We start from the raw sequence: 17,325 nt of genomic DNA on the forward strand, positions 1-17,325 counted from the left end.
CAGATTCACCTTGAGAGGAAGTTGTAATTCTTTGCACAGGTTTCTGCCTGGGGAAAGCGGGTGCCTGTGAACCAGTGGGAATGCGGACAAACAGAAACCTATCCGGACAGTGTCTGTCAGTGTTTCAGGTTTCCCTTGACTCTTTTTGTCAGTAATTCTTTTTTTTCGGTCACAATGTGTTTGCTTGCACCATGTGGTGTAAATTTCAGGAAGCCTGAGCCTTCTTTTCAAAAGTACAACAGAGTACAAACATTCATCTCCTCCTTCTATACAAAATTTGTAATAAAGGATTATAAAATTTCATCAGTCTTAAGAAAAGAGTGTTTTACACAGTACATTGACATAAGCTAGAAGAAATTTTAGCTTTACACATACATACACACACATATATATACAAACATACACATAAATAAGCATAAATACCTGAGGTATATCAGAAAACCTAAACTATTAGTTAACATCATTTAGCACTCCTTGCTCCAAACAAAACAAAGATTTCCACACCAGAAGAAAACAAAGGTTTACCTGATCAGCTGTTGTAACATCAGAAATTACAGCATCAGGGGGTCTCTGGGGTGGAACTGCTGTTAACTAAAGCACAAGTAATAGTATTATTAGTATTTCACAGCAAAAATCTTTTATCCATACCTAACGCCAGAATATACCAGTTATGTATAAAAAGAAACAATATTTACCAAATTGGTAAGCTTCCTCCTATCCCTTTTACATTTATAGACAAATAGAAAAAGATACTTAGTCCAGGAAATATCACTCATCAAGGATAGCCTTACAGAGACAGTGATTCTGAGGTATCAGATCCTGCCTACAGTTACATGATTCACCTGATGTGTTTGATAACATTTCTTCCAAATTATCCAAAAAAAGCCAAGCAAGAATTATCCACTCAGAAAAAATACTTGTCTCACAGAATAGTAAAATGCTTTGGAACACATAAAGAAAAATGAAGCTTTTAAAATAATACTTTTAGAGGCACAATGAAGAACAAAATAATTTACTACCTCACGCACGGACTCTCATTACTTTTCACCTTTATGAGCTTCCAGTGCCTTTTTGTTTTACACTTTTTTCTTTTACTTTTTTTTGCAATTACATGCTGCACATTAAGCTCCACTTTACTGCAAAAAAGCTGTTCCTTGTGCCATCTACAGCTTCATAGCTCAGTTTCCAAGACATAAATCTTACCAACATCCTGACAGAGAAAATCTTAGATCATAACAAACATAAAGTACACCATAACCAATTCAAGCTATTAAACTAGCTGAAATAATTTTTCTCCTATAGTCCTTTTATTTTCAAAACAAAAAAAAAAAGTCTAGAAAGAAACTAGCATAAGCTCTAAAATGAAAGGAAGCAAATTGATTCTCACCTGTAGTAATTTCCCTTATCTTAATTTCTTTAAGGTCTTTACCAAAGGAAAGAGAAATAAAAAGAAACCAAGTGCTTTGTAGTTTCATGTCTAATAAAAGCAAAGGCACTTCCCTGTTTATTAACACAGAGCAAGACCACATCTTGGGTGGAAGATTTGATAAGCACTCCTCTTGTCACTTCAGAGAATCACAGTGGACCTACACAATCAGCTTGATGACAAGAACATTTCCTAAACATGCTCTCAAAACAAGCATGACTTGCCAATCTATTTCAAGCTCGTTTAAAGAAGCTCCGCTTTACCTACTAAGTCATTAAAACCAGCCAACATGTGAATAATCAACGAAACCCCTCTACCCACAGGTCAAGAAACCTTAAACTCAAGAGAAGATACATGACTCACACAACACACTGCTCACCACAGACCTAAACTTGGAGATCTGCTCCTCTTGACTTGCAATACAATTTTTAACTACAAGAAAAGTGTTAAGTGACAAAAAGACACACTACAACATATGTCTGTTCAGCTTGGGATTTCTTTTTTCACAGAGGGGCATGAAATTTTTTTTAATTGGGAAGGTCTGCAAGGAAAAAGCAGGAGAATTCACCATTGAAAAACTAGCCTCTTGCATGCTGATGCCTCTGTTGAAATTGCTGTATTTTTGTGTTAATGAGACTACATTTGGGGGATTTTTTTAATCATGGGAAGGAGCTGCCTGAAACAGTCTTCTTCAAATGTTAAAATGTAAAATAATGAATACAATATTCTCACACTTCACTAAATAGAGGGAAGAAACTGCAGTTGCCTGAACTGCAATATTTTACTAAGAAGTACCAAAGCACTACACTGATGTCATCACAATAGGTTAGCCTTGAACCACAGGGTTTTTTACATGTGCTGCTTATAAAATGTGATTGTAGAACAATTAAGGGCTCCTTCAAAGACTTCAGTACACTGTCTGCAACAATTTCCTGTGATTTTTCTATACCTCAGAAGGCTCTTTAAAGCAGCAGGCATTTCAGTACCTGATTTGTAAAGTTTATATATTGTAAAACTTCAATATAATTGATACGGGTTTAAGTAAAAAAAAAGTAAATTTACATGCAAAAATCCCAAAGAACATCACCTACACTATTTCAGACACATGAAACCTAGGTATTTCATTATTAATGTTCAAAACCACTGAGCTTAACATAACCTTCTCACTCAACTGTTTATTACTGTAGTGCCTAACAACATGAAGTCACTGCCCTCAAACACAGCATTGAAGGGGACAATGTCAGGCACCCAAATAGCTACCTCAAGCATTCTGTCATACACACTCTGTGTTCATGTGACAATGTTTGCTACTTGCTAACTCTCTGAAAACAGAAAAGTTCAGCTCCAAACTATAATGCTACTTCTCTTTTCCTCTTTATGCTTTCCAAGCCTCTTCCATACCAACACAAAGATTTAGAAAGAGCTACACCTAGAGATCTTTTCTAGAAACTGCAAGCTCAACCCTAATACTGCCTTCCACTAGGATATGCTACCATTTAAAATATTTCAGTGTAGGAATATTTCATCCCTGTAATGTTTATTAACTCACTTTAACTCTCAAAAAAAACCATTGGTTTCCCAAGACCTGAACAATACATTTTCACTCAGGCTCTGCAGTGAACAGAAGTATTTAAATTCCATCTGAGTTTGCTCAGCCATGCTGCCTAAGTGCTAGTTTACACTTCCTAGTTCATATAGTTAGTATTTTTCTTGCAGTGCTGACAGAACTCTTTAGTGTTTGGTGGGTTTTTTTAAAATATGGATATGTGTGGATTTACCTTGGCCTTTTCTGATGTTCGTTTTCCACCAAATCCTCCAGCTCCAACAAAAAACAAAGAGAACTGATTATAACACACGAGGTCCTTTCCAGAATAGGTATTCACTGAAAAACAAAGAAGAGAAAGGTCATATATTGTCTTCAATCTCCTTTTTCATGCAACTAGCATGTGTTGTTACAAGAGACAAGTTCAGATGGAAACTTGACAAAGCTAATTTTAACAAGTGACAGTGGTCACACTTTCACACTGCACTGTTGCAAGTCACTTTCCTAGTAGGGAAGACTAATGATATGTTTCAAAAAATTAACTTTATCTATTTGAAAGCATTAAAATTAAAAAATTAGCCATCAAAATGGTGACAACATTCAAAGTACTAAAAAAATTTGACAACACAGAACTGAAATTAGACTTATCTCAGCATCTCAGACTGTATTAATTTATTTAAATATGGAATTGTACCACAAGATATGATGTATTAAAAGCTACTGAGAATACCCAATGTGTTAAATAGATTATGAACTCATACAAAAAGTAGTACTAGCACCTTGTATGAGAAGAGTTCCAGAGTTCAAGGTCGCCTGTTTCTTCTTTTGAAGAAGCTAGACTTCCTACACTGCACTGAGATTCAGCCTCCTACTGCGGTTCATAGCTAGTTCACTCCCTTACACCTCAGACTGGAATTCACAGAACTGTTTTGTTAATAATGTTAATTTCCAGTTCTAGAAGAAATTTAAAAACCAGAGACTGCGCTCACAAAAAGAACTTTTGCATGTTGCAGGAATAAACAAGCTTCATATTAGCCCAGTATGAAAACAAAACACAGCTATGAGGAATGGTCAGTAAAAAAACTTTTACAATTTTATCTGACCACTGAAGGAATAAGAGGTCAACAGTCTGAGATTAGAGATTCACAGTCTGTAAACCCACTCTTTCTGTCTAATTTGCCAAAGAACCTTGGCATAATCACAACTAATGAGAGTAAGATTCTGGAAACTGCAAGTTATCAATTTCTGGAGACATTCTCATCCTCTAACTTGGATTTAAAAGGAACCAAATGGGTTTTGTTTAGAATAAAATAATGCAGACACATAAAAGGAATGCAAGATATGCTCCTAAAGATCGATGCTTTGCAGATGGGTTGACATAACATAATGATATGATTAACCTTTGCAAAATCACCCACAAAACACATGCAAGCATGCAGGCACACACCCCCTTATTGTGGGTAGCAGGATATAAACTGGCTACCTTCAGGCAGGATGAAGTACTATTATTGTTAAAAACTTTGATCTGCTTGCATACTGCATTATTCTACCTACACAGGAAGAAAGTGTTCTTATTTCAGTATGCTAATTACCCAAGAACAATTACACTTTGATCTGTTTGCATGGTGCATTGTTCTACCTGCACAGGAAGAAAGTGTTTCTAATTCAGTAGGTTAACTGACCAAGAACAATTACACTGCCACATCTCACTGAGATTTAAAAAGCTAAAAGTCTTGTCTGTGGAAGGGCTGGCAGTTATTGGTACAGCTAGTTAAAAATGAAACCTAATAAATGTAACTGTACCCCCATCAAAAGCCATAAAACATTTTACCATCTATTAGCAAGACTGCTCCGGATCCTTTGTCCAGAATATCTGCAACAGTTGCAACCGACCTTAATTCTCCTGTAAGAATAGAACATGGACACATTGTAAGGTTTTGCTTCAGGAACAAAGCCCACAGATCACTCTTTACACTTCCTTATTAACTGTCCTACTTACTAACTTCCTTCCCTACTACTATCATTATTGTTGCTGTCCTTATTATTATTATTATTACTGTAATTCTTATTATCAACATCATCATAAGCATTGTAAAAGTCATATTAATTTCAATCGACCTGACTATAACAACAGCATCTGGGAATCTGCAAATCTTGGTTTGAAGATCTGAGTGTTGTTTAGCTTGGGGTCTTTTTATAACTTCTGGGGGTTTTTTTTAATAGAATTTTGCCATAGTTCATGTATTCAGAGCTAAACGCATCACTCTTAAGACTCAAACATACTGCTATCTTCAAAGATAGATCCAATCATTTAAGGACTGTCCACAGATTTCAGGAGGGCTAAGGCATCCACAGTCCAACGGAAGAGAAGCTCAGCTCAGAGCCTGGGCATAGGGGTCCCCAAAATTTGACATAGAGGTTATCACTTTAGAGACACACGTGTTTATAAATCAGCCTACAGAATGCAAAACCAAAAACTTATATGAAGTCCTGGCAATTCGTTACTAATAATCAGACTTCTTTGTATTAAATACGATTTTCAGATAATTTTTTTGTTTCAACAAAAAAATTCCCCCATTTACTTGCGGCTTGCAATTTTTTTTTTTTTTTTTTTGCTAAAATTGCAAAAATTTAATTTTTATAAACTACAAGTGAGGAAATCCAGACACATGCATATCCTGAATTAACGTAACAAGTAACTCTCAGATACTGTAATCTGGGAAAACTCAGCCATCTCTGAAAAGAATTTGCTACTGCAGTAACTAATGCCTCGAGAATTTTGACAGAAAGAAAAGTAATTGTTATTAGCTTCCTCATTAGGATGTTCATTTGTTCTTTTACATACATAGTTTAAATCTTATGCTCTTACAGGCACACAGACACAATCAATGCTGAAGAATTCTTAGGTAAACATCCCAAAATTTTTATGATACAACCTTATTGAAATATTTTAAAGTTTTGGTAGTTAGTATCAAATAAGATGAATAATCCACAGGTATGTAGTGCATTTGCTTATGGTATCAAAGACGATGCATACTTTACTAAGTGTACTGTAGAAAAGCAACACCTAATCTCAAAAGCACAGTTTCAGAATTCCTTCAAGAACACAACAGGTTGCCTCTCTTTTCCCCCACTCCTAGTAAAAAGGATATGCAGTGCTGCAGTTTGAAACAAAGCTTCCCTAATTCCATTTACAATATGGCTACAGGAACTGTTGTCATAGTGAAAAACACATCAACACAGAAGGACTGACCTGAAGTTGGTAATGGTTTATAAAGCTCCAGATATTGCTCACCATGCAGCATCTATGTAAAGAAAGACAGCGCTGTAATTACAATCAATATATTGCTTTCTCCCCCAAGTCAATACATAGCTATTTTAGAAAGTGTCCAAAGCAAACAAATTTAAAAAAACCCAAGTTTTACTCTTTTGTTTTTATGATTTCATCCCCAAAATGTTTTCAAATAAAGTTTTAAGCTTTTATGGTTTAAAAAAAGAGTAGTGAACACAAAGTAAAACTGAATATCAAATTCATCATACATCTCATCATGGGAAGATGCATTATACAAGTGAAGTAAATGAATAATTTCTTAGGATGTAAGAATACAAACCACTGAATTTTTAATTTCTAGAACAAAAGGAACTTAACAATATTACAAAAATACTAACTGAAGTCACCTTTCAGTTATATGACACACAAGGAAAATTGCCTACTTTACTCCTCCATACCCTGGCAAGATCAATATTTAGTCCTGAAAGAGAAGGAACAGCATCAAACATTGACGTCTGAGCAGGAATTACTCCAAAGCTGGGTAAACAGCAGAATTCTTCATTTCCTTCAAAGAGAAATTTTAGGTGGTCTGGATCCTTGGTTGACATTCCCACACCAAGTGCATACAGAATAGGCTCCAAGTGAGTATATTTATACACGTTGGTACCCAAATTACGGCCAACAATACTTGCCTGGAAATAAGAAGTCAAAATAAAATAAAAATCAATACCAGTTAATACTGAACTTGCATTCTTTCTGTAATTTTTCTATCAAGCCTGATGCCTGAGGATCTTCTTTACAGTCACATGTACACATAAAGTATGAGTTATGAATACACCACAAAATATTAATGTATTCATTGCAATACAAGCAACCCAAATGCAAGGCATTATACCTTGCTTCAAGCAATCTACCTCAAGAATAAATGACATAACTTGATATAACTGCACTCTCAGCAATGCGTAAGATTTTTTCAAAAACAAACCACAATTGAAATAATTAACACCATAATAAGACTGAAATGAGGAAAAATTACCTATAGAGAAGGAGCCAGAGCAAAATGACACTGCCCAACAACACCCAAGTTCTCTCGCTTTTCTGAATAATACCCCAGTTAGAGATGCTTAACAGAACTTACAAGCAGCTAGATTCTGCATTATTAAGTCTATTCAGCCGTAAGTTTTCCTATCATCAATAGGAAAAATAAGGACTGGAGTCTGGAGAGGTTTTTCATTCTGCTTCCTCACATCACATTTTAAACCCCACCTTTCTTTTTTGCAGACAGCAAGCCAGAGTACAAGCTGGGCAGCAATGCTGGTCTCTCTGCTCAAGGTTTTCACGCAGCTTTGAGTGCATCTGGTAGATAGAGGTACTTACTGTGTCAACAGAAGAAGAAACCACTGATCCAGAGCTTGTTGAATTCATAGAAATATTCCCTTGAGATTCTATCTGACTTAGAGCATCACTCAATACACTTATGGACTCTAGAGAAAGGAATTGAAAACTCACTTTTAGAAACCATACATGAAACACTCCAGTTACAGACACAAAATACACACATCAATCAGCAAATGAGATATAGCCTGGTATTTCTCAGTTCACCTTTAAACACAGTAAATATACATCTGTAAACTGAGCAGTGTGCTGCTCAAGGTGATTTCTGCACAGGTTCCATCAGTTCTGCACCCACCAGTCAACCATGACACTTATCTCAATGTATAAAGGAGAAGATAATGACTGGTGTATGTTTCAACTGTCTGAGAAGCAAATATCTGAAAATTACTACTGATTTTCTTATGAGAATTATTTGCAACACAAGTCACAGGTCTAGTCTCCTGACTGCTACCCTCTTTCCTGAATCAGATAGATAGAAAAGTGAATAAGCCTGAGACTGAGCAATGACAAAATTATAAATGAGATGATGCATGAATTCAACTATGGTCACAGCAGGCCATCAAGAACAACTCGTTCCTTGAAACTTAATAGGGCTAAAATCAACATTAAACATTAGAAAGAATCAAACAAAAGGTGATGAGAATCTCACACAGAAAAACACAAACGTGTTTAAATCAGAGAAATGCAACATCATTTCTTAACTACCTTAACACAGAGTCACTGCCCTCCACTTCAAAACCCCTGTGCGCATACTGACTTGCACTGCTGCTTGATTTAAGTCAATGTTGCTCTATCACACAGCACTACTCTAAAAAACCTGCAAGGTAAACTGCATGCCCTCTTGCAGAATCCTGTTTTCCTAAACTATCTCTTGCTTACCAGTCTCACTGCCAGAATCATTGTAATATTTTTTTGTGGCCATAATCTTGTGAAGAAAAGGAACATCTAGGAAACAAGTATATGTTGTCACCTCTTCTGCCAAAGACAAGCTTCCTCTTTAGATATAAGCTGTGTCACAATATGACACTTACATAATGTGAAAATGTGCAAAACAATAATTCTAATTCGGAAGAACCTTTTGAAAGGTAATTTCTTTTATCCCTTTGTTCATTCATTAATTGAATAAAAGAAAAGCAATACAAAGCTATTGGGAGAAGTAATAGACTCTTTCTACTTTTTCTGCATGAACAAAAGAAGGTTTCACATTGCCTTAAAATCTTCACAGGAGAACACAGGTTTGGCCTCCAAGCATACCTGACTGTTTCCTCAACTTTAGCATGGCCATAAACTACTTACATGCAGGAATATAAAGATGACTTTTAATGGTGAGACTTGAAGACTAACAACATGCATTTTTGACAACATTATCTGGCATAGTTAGGATCAATAGTACAAAGGTAACTTGTAAAATAATAATGGTGTAGAATACTACATTTCCTCTTCAAGGAGTCTTTCTTCCAGAATGTATGATGCAAGTGGACTATAAAGTTGGTGACTGGGCTAGTGTCTGGCTGAACACTAAGGAGATCACAGAGTCATATAACAGCGTTGGAGTGGACCCTTAAAGATCAAACTCCCCTGCAATGATCAGACACTCTTCAACTCAACCAAGTATCTCAGAGCTCTGTCATATCTGACCTTGAATGTTTACAGGATGGGGCATCTACTACCTGTCTATGAAAAACCCATTCCAGTGTTTAAGTATCCTTTGTAAAAAGCTTCTTCCTTATAGCTCACCTAAACCAAGCCCTAGTTTTAAGCCATTACCTCTCATCCTATTGCAACAGGCCCTGCCAAAAAGTTAAGTACTGAAAGACTCCAAAAAGGTGTCACTGAAGTCTCTTCTTCTCCAGACTGAGCAAACCCAATTCTGTCTGCCTTTCCCTTTAGAAGAGGAGTTCCATCATTTTTATCATTTTTGTGGCTCTCCTCTAGCCTTGCTCCAGAGTTGGTCTAAGTCTTTCCTGTGTTGAAGCCTGCAGAGCTGGATGTCGTACTTCAAGTGGAGAGGAGACCTCTGGGGGGCAGAATCAACTCCCACAACCTATTCGACATGGTTCTTTTCATGTACCCTGGGATACAACTGACTTTTCAGGCTGCAGGTGCACATTGCTAGCTTTTGTCCAACTTTTCATCCACCAGCATCTCCAGGCAGTTCTCCACAGGGATGTTTCTGATGTGTTCATCCTGTTTAGATACTGGGGCTTGCCCCATCCTAGGTGCAACATCTTGCACTTGGCATGGTTGAAGCTCATGAAGCTCCAATGGCCTCACTCCTCAAGCTTGTCCAGGTCCCTTTGGATGACATCCCTCAGGTGTGTCACCACACTCCTCAGCTCCGTGCACCCTCAGCAAGTTTGCAGAGCCTGTACTCCATCCCTTATCTATGTCATTAAGCTATTACACAACACAGGCCCCTGAGGGACAGCATTCACTACTGATCACCATGTGGACATTGAGACATTGACCATCCAACCAACACCTCCTCCACTGAACAGTTTGTCCGTCACATCCGCAGCTCAGCAATTTAGACAAATGTTATGGGGGGCTGTGTCAAAGGCCTTACACCAAGTTCACAAAGATGATACTCACAGGCCTGCCCTTACTCATTGATGAAGTCACTCCAGCACAGAAGGCCATTGGGTTGGTCAGACAGAACACATCTTTGGTGAATCTGTACTGACTGTCTCAAATCATCTCCCTGTTCTCCCTGTTCTCCTCTTCCCATGCACAGAGTCGAGGCTCACAGGATGGTAATTCCCAACTTTCCTTCTAACTTTTTTTTAAGATCCAAGAAATACACAATTATACCAAAGGGTATAATTTTGGCAGAAACAAACCCAGTAGGAAACTTTTAATTAACACAATTATCTTATTATTGGTATAGGGGTATTTTTTAAATTGTTGGACTAACAGTGAACTCTATGACCTTAAGTGTTCATCACCTCAGAATGGCCTGCTATTGTACAGCAAATCATTAGCAAAAAAAAGGAAAAGACTAAGCTGGAGAACAAAGGTTGAAAATAGTCACAATGAAGGGCATCTCTTTCCAAAAGTACTGATTTTCCAATAAGGGGACATTGCATATGAATCATATTCCTTAACAACAAAAAAACCACCACAAGTGTTTAAACTTTTTTTTAAATACATATAAGAAAAGCTGACACTGAAGCCGGAACACTTCTCCTCTTACACAAATTCTTCGTATTCACACAAAGTATGCATACGTATACACACACACAGCTTCAATGTGTTTTACATTAATTTGCTCAATGTCAGACATAAGCTTTTAAGATGTGCCAGAAGTCAAAAAATGAGAACACTTGAGTTATCTTCTGTAAATAGATAGCTACTAAGAGAATTAAAAATGCACAAAAATTTCTAATAGCCAATTACAGACCTTTAGCTGGCTCAAATTTTCTCAACTGAACAGAAGCTTGAGACAGAGAGCATCACCCACGTCATAGACACAATAAATTCTGCTCCCCTAGATAACAGAACAACACACTGACTTGTGCAAGAGATACTACAGAATGCTGTGTACAGTATACAGCCTGCAAGACAGGGATGCCTGTCCTCTGCCTCTACCGCAACATAGTCTGATTCCCTTTCCACAATAGGAAGAATTGGGCAATGACACAAGAGCAAGTAGTACACCATGAAGGCAAGGAGAAAACAGTTGGGAGTTGCACCAACATGCAGTGCATGGTGCAACTGTGACCTACTGCACCCTGTACCATTCAGAAGCTTCTGCACCACACTTAATCTGGTCTTTCTGCTTTATGTACAAAATACAAGCCTCTCTTATCAGTATCACTAAAACGAGAAATAAGATTAGGATCTCAGATTTTTCTGAAATGAAAGATTTTAATGTAGTAGCAAACAGGGTTTTCTACTGCATTAAAAGCAAATACTTTATCTAATTCCTTTCTGGGTTTTCCTTTTTCCTACTGCACCTAATGCTTAGCACACAAATGCTCTTCACAAAATCATATTACTCAAAATAAGGAAATCTGCAGGATGAGTTTTAACTTGCAGATGTTAGGTATTGTACCTTTTTAATCTTTACTGCAAGTACTCTAATTAGTTTCCTTTACCTTCAAGCAATAAAGAGGACAATAAAGAATTTGACAGCAGAAGAAACTTCTAACAGAATTAAAAATTCTATTCAGCCAACAAGAATTTTCCTCAATCCTTATGCTGATTCACACAAATACACAATACAACAATTAATACACAAGTTTTTATTCAGTATCTGTGGCTTGACTGCCCTGCAAGGAAAAAGATAGATCTTGACTAAGTTCATAACAGAAGCTAAGGCTTGGAAGATCCATGTCAATGTAACATTTTTGATTTCCTGACTATAGAAACCTGCCATATTTTATTGTAAGCACTTTTACTTGAAGTTCAGAAGTTCAGAAAAAGTTCAAAATCTTCTTCAGTTTTTCCTCCTCATAGCACCAACTGGCAGATGTGAAATACCATATATAATGCTGAAGCAACTTTGAAAAGAAATCTCTATCTACAATACTTTTCTGCTAGCCACCCATAAAAGTAACATAGTTCAGGTGACAGGTCCTAGAACAGATCAGAAGTGATAAAGCTGGAATTATGTTGTTATAAATACCATTCCATTGCAGAACAGAGAACATGTATAAACTTGCATACATTTGGAAACAGGATACCTGTAAGCCAAGGATCAGTAAGGTGACCTAGAACTACTGTTTGGATGGTTACATCCCCCAGTGTGCCAAGACATGAGGGAAAGGACAAAGTGTGTACTATGCTGGTTCTGGTAAAGGCATCTAAAAACATATCTTTAAGGTTTTTAACAAAATATCCTAATGGATTTTGGAGCCAATGGCTTGAATATCTATTCTGCATTTAGTTACCTTTGCAATTCAACTGACATTGTATATGTATATGTATATGGATACATATCCATATATGTATATGGATACCTTTTCCTCTCCTGCCCTGCACTCTCAAATGCTGGCAAGGAACAAGAAAAGTATACAAAGCACTGAAAGAGAAAATCATTTTAGTCACCAGCCAAGGGAGTGATGTGACCCAAGAATATAAGGCACAGTAAGAACTTTTTTGCTGTGATATATCCCACAACTTAACCAGAGGTTTTTGGTAGTGAAATGTTCACCAAAAACCAAGATTCCAGGACTGAAAAGAAAACACAATTTCTCTATTGCACTATGCTGTCTGCATGTCGGTGCAATAAAATAAAACACTGTCATCAGTCTGACTCTAATGCTTACAATGACAGTGATGTCACTTCTCTAGAAACTGTTAAGATAAATCATGCCTTAAAGCTATAGGTAACAATATAGCAGTTGCTTTAGAATTGAAAGATTTGACCATACTGAAACAGAAAATTATTAATGTAGCACATTTACAAGAAAATTCATTAGTTCTGTAAATTTTGAAGTTTCAGCAAATGTTTGAAAGAAATCATTCTCTTCTAAGCTTTGCTTACCCAAGCTATCCACATATACAGAACCAAAGCATAGTTTGGATTGGAAGGGATCTTCAGAGGTCAGCTAGTCCTAGCCCCCATCAACTCCTGAGCAAGGACATCTTCAAGTAAATCAATTTGTTGAGAGCCCTGTCTGACCAGACCTTGAGGCATAGGGCATCCACCACCCCTCTGGGCAACTCATGCCAACGTGTCACCACCCTCACTGTACAAACCTTCCCTCTTGTATCCAATCTAAATTGATACTCTTTTAGCTTAAAACCATTATCCCTTCTCCTGCTGCAGTAGCATACATTTATCCCAGCTTTCCCTTATTTCTCTGAGACCTCCATAAAGTACTGAAAGGCTACAATTAAGATCTCCCAAAAACATTCTTTTCCCCAGCCTGAATGGCCCCAAAATTAAAGTCTCCCTTACCTTGGATGGTTCTGGGTTTGCTGGCATTATCAAAGTCACACACCTTCTCCCATTTATCTCTCACTGCTTCAGGCGTCATTGGCTGATTCTTTCCCCTGACAATGGCACCCAAGGATCGCTCCCAGCGCACTAATGGGAAACACCAGCCAGAGAGTTCCAGTAACAAACAAAGAAGCTTTTCATTTCTTTACACAACTTTCCTCTAGGCCACTACCTTCAAGATGGTACGACAAGGGAAACATTTTAAGTACTCCAATGTAACTCACCAGTGTAACTTCCAGCTGGACTAAAAGGGCTCACTGCTTTAACTAGCATTTAGAAAGGGAACAGCACTGGTTTTAAGTTTCACTGAAGCTGTAACAGACTTCACTCTCCTAAATACTAGTTTTAGGATTCTGTCTACTGAAAAGTTGCAGCTAGTATTCATCTACAGGATTTCTCATCTCACATGACTTCGACTACTACTGCTTAGGTATCTTCTGAAAGCATAGAAAATTACACGGAAAAAGTGAAAACCACTTTTTAGCTGTAAAAGAACCTTAATACCAGTAGCCAGCATCTCTAAATGGTCTCTGAAGTTGTATTTCAATACTGTAACCTGAGAGAAACTGGTAAGGCCAGTGTGAAATTAGTTCCATAAGGATACAGACTTAGATTACTTGGATTGTAATTCATATACTTAATCAGTCATGTTGGGTTTGCCATTAATTAGCAGAAGGCAATGAATAAGGCTATACTGGTACCTCATGAACAACATGGTTTAATTTCAGTAACTACAACAATAGTCATCATAATGATGAAAAATGGTATTTTCTCTTGATCAAAGTGCAGATTTTCAGCTGTATTAAAACCCAACTGCTTGTAAAGGGCAGCAAGACGTTTTGTGCTGCTAACCTGCTTCTTTTAATCTGTTGCCCACACCTCTTGGAAACACTATTCCAGTTACACAGAACACTTGCAGTTAGTCAGAAATGTACAAAATTGTTATCAAGTTGGAGAAAAAAAATTAAAAGTAAGCAGAATGACTTCCTGAATTAAGAGCCCTACTTCCAACCCTCTGATGATACTCATGTAGGCTGAAAAGTTGTACAGTTCATGAAAACAGTGCTTGTACCAGGTTCAATGGATTTAGGAAAAAAGTCAAGGCATCTCGCACACTGAATATTTTTTGTTCTCATAAGTCCTCAGTATCTCCTGCAAGTTTGCCTGAAATTAGTATTTAAGTTGGTTACTGGAGTCACTAAGGAAAATACATGGGTAGCATAGCTACTGATTATTTAAGAACACTAATTGCCTTAACAAGCCTACACACTAGTATTTTAATAGAAGCATAAGCAATAGTGGAAAGTAATGAAAAAGATTAAATGAGAAATGAAAAATGAAAAATATGCCTGTTTATCAGCATATGATATTTATATCATGAAAAATTAAAGTTATCAAGAAAAGGCAGCAATGTATACTTAGCATCACAAATTCTACTTCAAATTATGCCCAGGATCCAAAAGTTGAAGTTACTTGGGCAGATTTTCAGTTACTGTTAGTTCAAAAGCATAACAATGCACACACCTGTATCTGGTAACATACCTAAGCTACCAGTTTTTCCCACATGAAGTTAAAGTTTTAACTTTTACCAAATAGAAACAGTTTTCTCAGAACCGCAGGCTTTTATTCATCTTCTTGCCTCAGTAAACAATGTCTTGAGCATACAGGCTACGTCTAAAGAAAGTCTCAATGTCAATTCCAAAAACAAGACCAATCCTCCAACATAAAGTACTTACATTTTCCAATCCACCCAGCTCCCACCTGCCAAGAAAAAAAAGAATATCATCAGCTTAGGACATGTCACAAAGCAAAGCTGTGGTAATGCTGGGAAACAAAACTATACTCCAGAACAAACTCAATATATTAAGAATTTCTGAATTACTGCTGGTTGTAATTAACAGTTTAGTTAAGCACCTGAATGAGATCAACATAAAACAGTCTCCATCCAATACATGAGTCAGCAGTTTGATGCCAATACCTATAATGAATATCATAACTAAGTAATTACTCGTTCCTGCAAGCTACTTTTTATGTTAGAATGATTTTCAGAACAAAAATGCATTTTGAATTTTGGTATCTTTTCAACCTTAAAAGCATACAATAAGAATTTTAACCATCAAATTGGTAGCATGTTGAGCACAGACCAGAACTTGACTAAGCTGTGACTGCCTGAAGTACTTGTCAAATACTGCACAACTAGATCAATATTTCTTCTGTCTATGCTGAGTATGTAGTTCACACATGTTCATTTAGTTTCAGCAAAAAGGTTAAGGCTGGACAAGATAAAACAACTGATACTGGGGGAAGGAGTAAAGGCAGGGAAGGAGGGAGAAGAAAGGAAAAATAAAAAAATTACCTCAAACAGACTGCCATTTTCAGCACAGCTCTCGTGGCAAAGCCAAACTACTAAAGGAGCAACATATTCTGGTTTGAAAGCATCGACCAGATCTAGAGCAAATAGGAGAGGGGAATAATGAAATAGAAATACTCTGCAGTTTCACCAGTTTAATCTAACATGCTCTTATGAACAGCAGAACCAGGAGAATTTTACCAACAGTGCTCTGTCCTGAAAAGAAAGGACCAGGTAAATGAAACATTTGAAGATTCAATAAATACCAACATGTAGTGAGATACATATATGCTGTTGAACTCTTGGGAACACTGCTACATGCAGATTGCAAAGCCAGACAACCTTCCTAAATTTCCACATGATGGCAGCCTGAAACAAGGACAAGACAGCTATACATAATCCTGATGGAAATTTACCTGAGCAATTTTCCTTTTAGTATGGTAGTCAACTATATAGACAAGACATTACGAAAATAATTGCAGTGGCTGATTGTTTAAGAATTATCTCATTTGGAAATGCTGGTTTTTCTAAACAATAAAGAGAATTATCACCCTGCTAAATTTACATATCAATCCTATTTTGGAATTTTCATTGACACCTAGTACAATAGAAAGCTATCTGAAAATTGAGACATTGTCATGGAACAGTGTGGTTGTCCAGGCAGCTCTTATCATATATTCTATCCACTGTCTGAATATTAATTTTGCTTAATTTCCTTTTTCAGCTTTTAGAATATCATTCTTTCAACAGCAGTAGATATAAAGCTGTTCCTCACTTAAAGGTCATCAAGCATTTTTAATTACAGACAGATTTTCCAAGATGAAGAGCTAGGAAAGCCTATCATTTCAAGTACTTCTTTAATAGCAAAACTAAGGTAAACAGAAGTTCATTTTTAGAAGTTCCATAAAAGTAGAAGAAAGTTGAACTCCATTTAATATGGCATGTTGTAAGTGCATAGCAAACCCATTAGTCTTTTCCAAAATATTCTACTTTATGCCACACCTAATTTAGTCTCAAAGTCTAGCCCTATATTATTATTATTAATGCTTGTAAATAATTTAAATATAATTTAAATAATTTAAATTAATTATTTAATTTAAATGATTTTAAAATAGGTACTAGAAGTTAAAAAAAAACAAACACAACCACACAAAAGGTGCAAATTGCATTTAAGAGTTCTTAGAAAGAACAAAAATATGTGGGTCAAGTCGTACATACATAACAATGTATGGCATTGTATGGCAATGAAAAAGCATAGGTGCCTGCAGACATCTGAAGATAAATAGGAAAGTCCTGACTAAGATAACAAGAATAATTTGATGACCTCTGAAAATGTTTTTAAGTTGTGGTGTTCAAATCTTTTAGGAGTATTTGAAAAACTGGACAGGAATTG

At 36.6% G+C, this 17,325-nt stretch overlaps 1 protein-coding gene across 1 annotated transcript in view; it reads right to left on the reverse strand.

The window, feature by feature from the left end:
• The window catches only part of HSD17B4 (hydroxysteroid 17-beta dehydrogenase 4), a 62,952-nt gene that overhangs the window by 31,727 nt on the left and 13,900 nt on the right, over positions 1-17,325 (reverse strand). Inside the window, exons 9-17 of the mRNA XM_054286490.1 lie at positions 15,939-16,030; positions 15,319-15,343; positions 13,541-13,669; positions 7,618-7,724; positions 6,699-6,932; positions 6,223-6,274; positions 4,801-4,872; positions 3,205-3,308; positions 526-591 (exon numbers count right to left, since the gene is read on the reverse strand). Coding sequence (XP_054142465.1) covers positions 526-591; positions 3,205-3,308; positions 4,801-4,872; positions 6,223-6,274; positions 6,699-6,932; positions 7,618-7,724; positions 13,541-13,669; positions 15,319-15,343; positions 15,939-16,030 — 881 coding nt within the window. The remainder of the gene's footprint in view (positions 1-525; positions 592-3,204; positions 3,309-4,800; positions 4,873-6,222; positions 6,275-6,698; positions 6,933-7,617; positions 7,725-13,540; positions 13,670-15,318; positions 15,344-15,938; positions 16,031-17,325) is intronic.

The sequence above is a fragment of the Melozone crissalis genome, unplaced genomic scaffold (assembly GCF_028551555.1).
Source record: "Melozone crissalis strain CALT ecotype California unplaced genomic scaffold, PUWL_Pcris_2 ptg000005l_1, whole genome shotgun sequence".
Lineage (NCBI taxonomy): Eukaryota > Metazoa > Chordata > Aves > Passeriformes > Passerellidae > Melozone > Melozone crissalis.